Source organism: Xenopus tropicalis, chromosome 4 (genome assembly GCF_000004195.4).
Source record: "Xenopus tropicalis strain Nigerian chromosome 4, UCB_Xtro_10.0, whole genome shotgun sequence".
Classification (NCBI taxonomy): Eukaryota; Metazoa; Chordata; class Amphibia; order Anura; family Pipidae; genus Xenopus; species Xenopus tropicalis.
The window spans coordinates 94,757,486-94,768,070 of NC_030680.2; the positions used below are offsets into that span (position 1 = coordinate 94,757,486).

A 10,585-nucleotide genomic window follows, 5' to 3' on the forward strand; every position below is an offset into this window, starting at 1 on the left:
CATGTTTGCTGTGTCCCCCACATGGCTTGTGGCAAACTGCAAACGGGATTTCTTATGGTTTTCTGTTAACAATGGCTTTCTTCTTGCCACTCTTCCATAAAGGCCAACTTTGTGCAGTGCACGACTAATAGTTGTCCAATGGACAGATTCCCCCACCTGAGCTGTAGATCTCTTCAGCTCGTCCAGAGTCACCATGGGCCTCTTGGCTGCATTTCTGATCAGCGCTCTCCTTGTTCGGCCTGTGAGTTTAGGTGGATGGCCTTGTCTTGGTAGGTTTACAGTTGTGCCATACTCCCTCCATTTCTGAATGATCGCTTGAACAGTGCTCCGTGGGATGTTCAAGGCTTTGGAAATCTTTTTGTAGCCTAAGCCTGCTTTAAATTTCTCAATAACTTTATCCCTGACCTGTCTGGTGTGTTCTTTGGACTTCATGGTGTTGTTGCTCCCAATATTCTCTTAGACAACCTCTGAAGCCGTCACAGAGCAGCTGTATTTGTACTGACATTAGATTACACACAGGTGCACTCTATTTAGTCATTAGCACTCATCAGGCAATGTCTATGGGCAACTGACTGCACTCAGACCAAAGGGGGTTGAATAATTACGCACACCCCACTTTGCAGTTATTTATTTGTAAAAAATGTTTGGAATCATGTATGATTTTTGTTTCACTTGTCACGTGTACACCACTTTGTATTGGTCTTTCACGTGGAATTCCAATAAAATTGATTCATGTTTGTGGCTGTAATGTGACAAAATGTGGAAAAGTTCAAGGGGGCCGAATACTTTTGCAAGCCACTGTATATATACAGTATGTACACCGGACATACACTATGTAATACTGGGCTATGGCAACTAAACAACAAAAAACACAAATAACAAAACCTCACAAAAAGCACTTGCTAATAATAGATGCATTTTTTTTCTCTTCATTTCTGAACCCCGTTTTACATTATTAAGTTCATAATAGGGTTCTTTCTCTTCTAGGTCTGAAAGGATTAATGATTGCTGTAATTATGGCAGCTCTTATGAGTTCTCTCACATCTATATTTAATAGTGCCAGCACAATCTTCACGCTTGATGTATGGTTACGTATACGACGGAATGCCAAGGAACAGGAGCTCATGATTGTTGGCAGGTTGCTTATATTGACATTACAAAACAAATGCGTACAATACACTACATTATCTTGTAAAAGGGACACATTAGCCATAGTACAGACTGTATTGTTTGCTGTTGCACTCTGTAAAATGTGAAATACTGTACACCTGTTTTCTATGCTGATACTTAACCTAGACTTTATTACTTCATTTACAAATTGGTGGCATTCATTTGAGTATCAATAGAGTGGTTGTCATCACTTATAGTAGTTTTGGTTCTAGGCTGCATCCAAAATTGTTGATGTAGACAGTCATACATGCTTTTAAAATCATGTCATACACAGAATAAGTCTAGGGAGCTTTTAAGTCTTGAATCTAGCTTGGAGGGCCAAAGTGGGTCACCTCTGCTTTACCACTTTACAATTTGTTTAATGTAAATGACTGCTTTTTAATTCCTTGTTAACTTGCACACAGTAACATAGTTAAAATATTTAAAAAAATTATGGGACACATTGCAGCTGTATTATTCGCTAAACAGACTTTACATCAGTTTTCAAAATATGAGAAGCCATAGAAAATAGTGGTTTAATCTTGTGATCATGGCCAAAATATATCTATGTAGCATTCATACAAAATCTAGTGGCCTCTTTGATCCCATTAACATGGGATTGTATTGAAGAATGGTTTTGTATTTTTAATGTGGCACATGGCATTTTTTGGTATAAAAAGTGGGGTGCCTTTTAATATAAGGCTTAGCTGTTTGACATGCCTGACTTTTCATTTTCTATTCATTGTTTTCTGCACAGGGTTTTTATTCTCATTCTTGTAGTTATAAGCATCCTTTGGATTCCCATCATTCAAGCAGCCAACAGTGGACTTCTATTTGATTACATGCAGTCTGTGACCAGTTATCTATCTCCACCAATCACTGCCATTTTTATTTTGGCTATTTTTATCAAGCGAGTCAATGAGCCAGTAAGTTCACTAGCATTGTTGTAGTTTTAGTTTATATTTTGTTCAATTCTGTTCCATTCAATTTAAGGATGGGACCTATTATCCAGAATGCTCAGGACCTGGGTTTTCCATAATTTGGATTAATTAAACCCAATAGGATTGTTTTGCATCCAATAAGGATTAATTGTCTGTTAGGATGGAGTACAAGGTACTGTTTTATTATTATTATAGAAAAAATGGAAATTATTTTTAAAAATGGAAATTAATTAAAATGGAGTCTATGGGAGATGGCCTTCTAGTAATTTGGAACTTTCTGAATAACAGGTTTCTGATAATGGGTCCTATACCTGTATTTTTTTCTTCCAGAGATGTGCCAAATACAGGATTTGGTTAAGGACTCATCATAACCCAAAGCACTTCCATACACATAGGGGCTCATTTAATAAAATTCATTTTTTTTTGGCTTTGAAAGTTGTATAAACTCAGCACGGTATGAATTCAAATGAATCTTGATCATTGCTGTATTTATAGAATGTCACGATAATCGTTGTAAGAAAATTTCGAATTTACTTTCTGTGTTTATAATGTGTTACTCTGGTCACTCAGTGAAAGAAAGTTAGGATTAGGGTTTAAAGCAGTGATCCCCAACCAGTGGCTTGGGGGCAATGCGTTGCTCACCAACCCCTTGGATGTTGCTCTCAGTGCCCCCAAACCAGGTAGTTATTTTTGAATTCCTGACTTGGGGCAAGTTTTGGTTGCATAAAAACCCAGCGTAGTGCCAAACAGAGCCTCCTGTAGCCTGCCAGTCCACATTGGGGCTACTAAATAGCCAATCACAGTCCCAATTTGGCACCCTCATGAACATTTTTCATGCTTGTGTTGCTCCCCAATTGTTTTTATACAACTCATCACATCCCAAGTAGGTGAAAATAGGCCCTTATCACTGAATATATGCAAGCCTTAATTTTGCACTGTAATTTTTTGCAGGGTGCATTCTGGGGCCTGATAATTGGATTGCTGGTGGGACTGACCCGTATGATAATGGATTTTGTTTACCAGGCCCCTTCCTGTGGCGAAGAAGACCTACGCCCTTCTGTGCTTAAAGATGTTCATTATTTATATTTTGCAATTTTTCTGTTTGGATTGACAGCCATTGTTTGTGTTGTGATCAGCCTTTGTACTCCAGCCATTCCTGAACAGGATGTAAGTATAAGCTTTGATATTTAACATTATGGGGTCAATTTCCTATTGGAGGCAAAATACTAATAACCCATGTTTTCCCCACTATGTGCAAAGGGATCACTACATTAAATGCCTTGTTAGTTTCAGGTGTATAGTATAAGTCTCCCCTAGGCCTTAGCATGTTGTATCTTACCCTTCAGTCACAATAATAGGGAAAATGGGTGCACTGACTGCATTCTCAAGAAGAAATAATGGGCAACATGTTATGTATGGCATTTTGGCACATGCATATTGCAGCTCTGTACCTGAACCATTACAGTTTTTTAATTAACAGCACATAAGATTGGGACAGTTACATAGGATAATTCAAATGTAATGTGTAGTACTTCTCCCATACTTCTGATTATACAACATATTATGAATATTAGGTCTTATTTAATACAAAATGTTATGTAAAGGTTTAGGACTACTACCAATAAAAATGAGGAGATTATTTGATGATGATATTCTTTTAACTTTTTATCTACTATTGTCAAACTGCATTTGGCTAAACAGTAGAAACTCTACTTGCTTTATTTTTGAATAGATAGCATTAAAATAGATTGTCCCATTTTCTTTAAAAGGATACCATGAATTTTCTGTAGGGGATCAGAGAACCCTGTCCCCTGTTTCTCAGTCTGTGATCTCATCCAGCCTAGCTACAGCCTGGGGAGGGATCCGGTTGGCTGGCTGCCCCAGTGCACGTCTGGGAGAGGTGTGCCTAAGCTTTGGAGCCAAAAATCTAGGGGCGGGCCCAGCAGTTTATAAAGGGAGCCCCTGCTGTTGTTTGCCAGAGTTGAAAGAGATACAGTGTGAGCAGCCATATTGTGTGTTAGACTTGAAAGGAAAAAGTCTGCTGGGCTGCCAGGAAGGAATCAGTCCTCTGTGGTATCTCTTGTGTGTGTCCCCTGCTGTGAACAGGTATTGCTCGTTTGCCTGCTACGTGGGAGCAGCCACCTTTATACAGGGAAGGTACTCTGGGGCAGGTAGCGCTACCTGGGGGGACTAAAGAGCTCTTGGGGAAGGGACTGAACTAACCTAAGGGTTGTGGTTTATCCGGATCCAAGTGGGGATTGGGCATCTATAGAGACTGTCTGTGCCAGCTGTGGATAAACTACATGGGTTCCTCAGAGCAGGAAAATCAGTTATACATAAAGTGTTAACTTCCAACTTCAACAGTTATATAAAGTTTAACATTTCTGCAAAAGCTGTGTGTGATTATTTCCTAGTGGAAATCCCCTAGAGGTGTGTTCCTCAGTGTCCACTAGGTGGAGGCACTGCGCTGTTCCCAGTTCCCAGTATCAATATTCTTTGAAGAACACACATCTCCTGAAAATACAGCCCATATATAAGTGAATGTGCCAAGAAAGGGGTTACATTTTGGAGGCACTGCTGAGATTCTATTGGGAAGCTGGGAATGTTGGATGAAAGCATGGCTGCACATGAAACCCCACAAACTGTTCGCCAGTGGTGCAATGCTTTGGGACTTAACCCCCGGAAGGTTGCTGTTATGGGGCCCATGATGCCAAGAGTAAAGGAAGATTCTATTTATGAAATCCTTGATGGGGAGTCCATATTTTTCCGCCCAGGGGTGGCTGCGTCACGGCGAGATTCTGCCGGGGTTCTGCTGAATGTCCTTATAGACAGCCCCAGAGAGAGAGACCGTGAGAGGGTCCCCCCTGATATTGATGCGGGAGATGAAGGGCCATGGAAGGTTGTTCTGCCAGATCTGTCTGATGACGCAGATGATTTAACTACCCATGTTGACACCCTTGTTTCCCAGTTTGCAGTTACAGCACCGGGAGGTGTGCTGCCCAGTAAGAGACTGTTTGATTCGCCAGCTGAACAGAGTCAAGTAAAGCAATGTCCATCCGGTGAGAGCGTGGTCTCCAAGGGGAGTCGACCCAGCTCGGGAGGCCAGCTGGATACCCCTGATATTGTGAGTGCGCTGGGACTACTGACTGACCAACTGACTCAGCTGGCCTGGAATGGTAATTTTAAAAGACTTAAAGTGTTTTCAGGTGCAGATCCGGTACCCTCGGGTGAGGACTCATTTGAGAGTTGGAGAGACTCCACTGTGGTGTCCGTGAGAGATTGGACCGGCCCTGAGGCAACCATGAGAAGGAAGATCCTTGAGAGCCTTCGCTGCCCTGCTGTGGATGTGGTAAAATCCTACCTAGTTAGTCACCCTGATGCTACTTCAGGCGACCTGATAGAAGTCCTAGAGGTGACGTTTGGCCCTGTAGCAAGTACTACAGAGATGCTCCACAACTTCCACTCTACCTTCCAGAAAGAGAAGGAAGCCCTGTCTGCCTATCTGGTGCGGGTGGAGCAAGGCCTGAGATTGCTGGTGAGTCGTGGGGTAATCCAAAGCTCTGAAATGGATTCTCTGAGGATTCGCCAAATGAGGAGAGGGACTTTAAATAGTGACCCTGTTGCCGTGACAATTAGAGCTTACTACCAGGATACACTAACCCCTGGCTATGTTGCTCTGATGGAGAGAGTTCGGCGGGAGGAGGCTGATGCCTATGTGAGGGTGAGGAGGAGTTCCACCCTAGGGCATGCAGAGAAGTCCCCTGCTGATGCAAAGCTGCTGGAGGAAAATAAGAGACTTCGCAAAGAGTTGGAAGCGTTTAAAGCTCAACTGTCTGAGAGAGCTAAAACCCCAACTGAGACGAGGAAACCTCCAACGTGCTACCGGTGTGGCAGGATAGGCCACATACAGCCAAACTGCCCTGTTCCTGATGAGGTTCAGGTCCAGTCTGCATTGTGTAAAGTACGCCGGCGGCGTAAGAGACTTCCAGGGAAATGTTACAAGTGCCATGTGATGGGTCATCAGGCCCGGAACTGTAAGACTTACAAAGGCCCAACAGTACAGAAGTCCTACTATGAGCCTTCCATATCTGAAAGTGACTCCCCTGAAGGAGATGAGGGGTTGAGTCAAAGGGAGACTGCTGTGGAGAACCCTGTGGAGTGTTGTACTGTTTCTGAGTGTAAGGAGGTACGGCAAGCGAGGCCGTTGCCGGTTTTTCCAAGGGGAGAATGTAGGGGATCAGAGAACCCTGTCCCCTGTTTCTCAGTCTGTGATCTCATCCAGCCTAGCTACAGCCTGGGGAGGGATCTGGTTGGCTGGCTGCCCCAGTGCACGTCTGGGAGAGGTGTGCCTAAGCTTTGGAGCCAAAAATCTAGGGGCGGGCCCAGCAGTTTATAAAGGGAGCCCCTGCTGTTGTTTGCCAGAGTTGAAAGAGATACAGTGTGAGCAGCCATATTGTGTGTTAGACTTGAAAGGAAAAAGTCTGCTGGGCTGCCAGGAAGGAATCAGTCCTCTGTGGTATCTCTTGTGTGTGTCCCCTGCTGTGAACAGGTATTGCTCGTTTGCCTGCTACGTGGGAGCAGCCACCTTTATACAGGGAAGGTACTCTGGGGCAGGTAGCGCTACCTGGGGGGACTAAAGAGCTCTTGGGGAAGGGACTGAACTAACCTAAGGGTTGTGGTTTATCCGGATCCAAGTGGGGATTGGGCATCTATAGAGACTGTCTGTGCCAGCTGTGGATAAACTACATGGGTTCCTCAGAGCAGGAAAATCAGTTATACATAAAGTGTTAACTTCCAACTTCAACAGTTATATAAAGTTTAACATTTCTGCAAAAGCTGTGTGTGATTATTTCCTAGTGGAAATCCCCTAGAGGTGTGTTCCTCAGTGTCCACTAGGTGGAGGCACTGCGCTGTTCCCAGTTCCCAGTATCAATATTCTTTGAAGAACACACATCTCCTGAAAATACAGCCCATATATAAGTGAATGTGCCAAGAAAGGGGTTACATTTCCTTTATGTGTTTTGGCTTTGATGGCTTCCTGCCAACTCAGTTGGTTATTGATATAATGTCAACTTGCTGTTTAATGGGTGCACAGAAGTGATTGTTAACTTCATTAGTTTGGCTTTTCTTTTCATGTTGCATTGTTAGCTTGCTCGTATGACTTGGTGGACAAGGAACAGCCCTATATACAAAGAAGATTTGGAAAATGATTTACAACAGGAACCTGACCCTGCTGAAATACCTACTATAATACCAGTTATAGAAAAAGAGCCAGGTAATGATTAAAGGGGCAGTATACCCCCTTGCTCAACATGAGTGCAATGAATAGTGAAAGAGACTTGAAATAAAGCACCATTTTCTTCTGCATAAGACCTGTAAGAGTTTCTGTTTAATTCATTCTTTATATATATATGTCTTGTTTACACTTTGATGCCAATATAGAACCATTAAATGAAGTTTTAATGATAGCTACAGCTTGCCAAATATGTTATTAAACAGGTACAAATATGTTACTGTACTGCATAGCTTTGCAAATAAACTCAGTGCACTCTGACTAAATCTCAGAAAAGTTTATACAATAGCCATGATGGTAGGGAGGGAGTCTTGACTGCTTCTTCTTGTAGTGAGGTAAACCTGAAGCCTTAAATTAACTTATTATAGATATTATTCAAATGATAAACCTATTTTATCTTTAGACTGTTTACAAAGTGCTTTTTAACATTCTACTAACTTTGAAGTATCTTGATGTCTGTTTTTCTCAAACAGCAGGACCATCTATTCCAGCTGTAGAAGTTCTCCAAAATAGCTCTGTTGTAGAAGACCAGAAAGAAAAACATGAAGGTAAATATATTTGTATGTAGTTTGTGCAAAATGTCTTGCCATAAACAGACACCTATGCCTCTCATACTGTATATACAGACTGGGATGATTTCTATGTGTCAGACTCCAACCCTCTCATGGTACCTCTGACAACACTGTATATTCATGTTCAAGATAGACTGAGAAAATGTGTAAGGCTGTGATAAAGTGGAGTGGCAATAAAAACAAAACATCTTCAGTCCATAAGCAGCTTTTAGCACCCTGGTAACTGATAAAAAGGAACATATGATGTTGTCAAAGGGTTATGAGAAGCAAGTCTGGGTTGAATTGTGGTAGTATTTTTTTAAAGAGAGTAAAGCTATATTTTATACAATTCATATTGATGTAAAGTATGGTAACTAAATAAGAACAAAAATGTGTATATGGTCCTGAATGTTTAGAATTCATAAAACCAAGAAATAAGAAACTAATAAGTCCTGAAAAAAATGTTACATAACAATATTGAAAAGATGTCAATCAAGTTTAGCTTTTACAAAAGCATCTAAGCCAATAAGACATGTGCCACTGCAATCTTAAAGGGATTCTATTCAGATTTTTTTAGTGTACTTTTTATTTCTAAATTACACTGTTTACAGTGCAAATAATTCACTCTACCATGTAACATTTTATTCTTGAACCAGTAAATGTATTTTTTAGTTGCATTGTGCCTGATTATGAGCCTTTAGAAGGAGCCAGCACTGCACCATAGAACTGCTTTCAGATAACCTATTGTTTCACCTGCTCAATAAGACCCAAGTCATATAATAGCAAAACAGGGTTTCTCCTGCTTGGGTGCCATTCTCACAATCCTGCTTCCTGCAGGGCCCATAGGGCAAAAATCATGGTGGGCTGGGCCCATTTTTTGCACTTTCTACCTTGCCTACTCTGATTTCTGTAAATTGCTTAAAACCCAATCTTATTCAACAATATTTCTTTTTGTATACTTGCTACTAAACAAAATATTTATAACTCCAACTGAAAAGCTGGAACATTTTTGTCCATGTCTGCATCCATTTAAGCCTAACACACTTCTAATCCAACCTAGACACCATCTACTTTTATCCATATTCTGGTCAGAAACTTTAAGTTCTGTTCATTCTGAGAAAGGTAAAATTTGTAAACTGTTTTTCTTTTTCTTTTTTATCAAGTTGCTAAGTTTTCCTGGTGGAAGAAGTTATATTTCTGGTTTTGTGGAATATCCATCCACCCAGAAGTCAAACTGTCAAGTGAAGAGCAGAAGAGATTGCAGAGGAAGCTAACCAGCATTGAAGAAAAGCCTTTATGGAGATATATTTGTGATATAAATGCATTAATACTCCTGGCTATCAATGTCTTTCTGTGGGGTTATTTTGGGTAAACTTAGGAAACAATTATTTTACCTCAGTGTTCTCTCAAAGAATTAAATGCAATGGTATTGGGATAAGATGAATTGAAAGGAGAGAATGGACAAACAGACAGGTCAATTCATAGTTCATGCCTGGGAATTTACTATATTTGTCATGGTTATGGCAGTTCCACTCTCATTGCAGTTTGTGGTCCAGCTAATATCCCCTGCATGAATTTAGCACATAAAGAGATACCTTAGCTGACTTTTCCCTAGTTAGAGATGGTATGCAGCAGAGTTGGTCAGCAGAGATCAGCACGCAAGGCAAGCTCCCAGCTTCATCTAGCCCCCACCCCCCAGAACACTCCTCCTAGTATTCGTTCTAGTCCCTCCTCTCCCTCCACACCACTGCTCACTCCGCAACTCCAATTTTTTTACATAATGGTTTGTCAGAATGTACTGTATTTAGCATTGGTCTTCTTGTGTGACCAGCTTTGATGTGGGTGGTGCGAGAACTAACTCAATGAGCCAACTGCAACATGGATCATGCTTCAATATGATATGTCCATACGTCCTTATTTTTAAAAAAAAGTACTTAAAGTTTGTATAGTTCACAAATAATGGTACATTCTGTTCATACGAATGTATTTAACAATACATAATAAAGCATGATGTCAAGTGAAATGGTTTAACATTTGCATTTAAATATTGTTAAATGGTCTTGACATTAAACATTGACAAAACTTTGATATGGTTTTATTTTAGCTTGTTTTATATAACAAATGTCCATGCAGTTTGCTTTTCATATACAGTAAGCAAGGGAGCACTAAAAGCAATGGTTGTAAAAAGGAAGCACTGGATCTATTTTTCATGGATTTCAATTCTTTGTGAAACATAATCCCTGGATGAGACAATTCACAGACCCGTTTTCCTCTTCCACATTGCTTTAACAATAGATGTAGCAAAGAGCTATTTCAAGATAAGGTACATGGGGTTGTTAGACTATAATAGCTTTGAGTGCAGTTAAAACAGAAAAAAGGCATTATGCTAAAAGGCTATATTTCTTTTCTCTTTATTCTGTATTGTCTTTGTTGGCCACGTCTACATATTTTAGATTTACCAAACCCAGAAGTCTAAATACCTTTAATTATGATGGAAAACATAAACTAGGATTTGGCACAATCCAAAGCAGCCAACTCACAACTGCACTTAAAAGAACAGTAAGACCAACGCCCTGCACTAGTAAAACTTATGTATTTGCAGAAACACTACTATAGTTTATATAAATAAGTTGCTGTGTAGCAATGGAGGC

The 10,585-nt window shown here is 40.7% G+C and overlaps 1 protein-coding gene across 3 annotated transcripts in view; it reads left to right on the forward strand.

The window, feature by feature from the left end:
- The window catches only part of slc5a9 (solute carrier family 5 member 9), a 29,963-nt gene extending 20,387 nt beyond the window's left edge, over positions 1-9,576 (forward strand). For all 3 annotated transcript variants that reach the window (XM_004914002.4, XM_012961605.3, XM_002931413.5), the window contains 6 exons: positions 988-1,138; positions 1,907-2,075; positions 3,042-3,257; positions 7,239-7,365; positions 7,857-7,931; positions 9,098-9,576. In XM_004914002.4, coding sequence (XP_004914059.2) covers positions 988-1,138; positions 1,907-2,075; positions 3,042-3,257; positions 7,239-7,365; positions 7,857-7,931; positions 9,098-9,306 — 947 coding nt within the window. In that variant the 3' untranslated portion in view covers positions 9,307-9,576. The remainder of the gene's footprint in view (positions 1-987; positions 1,139-1,906; positions 2,076-3,041; positions 3,258-7,238; positions 7,366-7,856; positions 7,932-9,097) is intronic.
- The last annotated feature ends 1,009 nt before the right edge of the window (positions 9,577-10,585 follow it).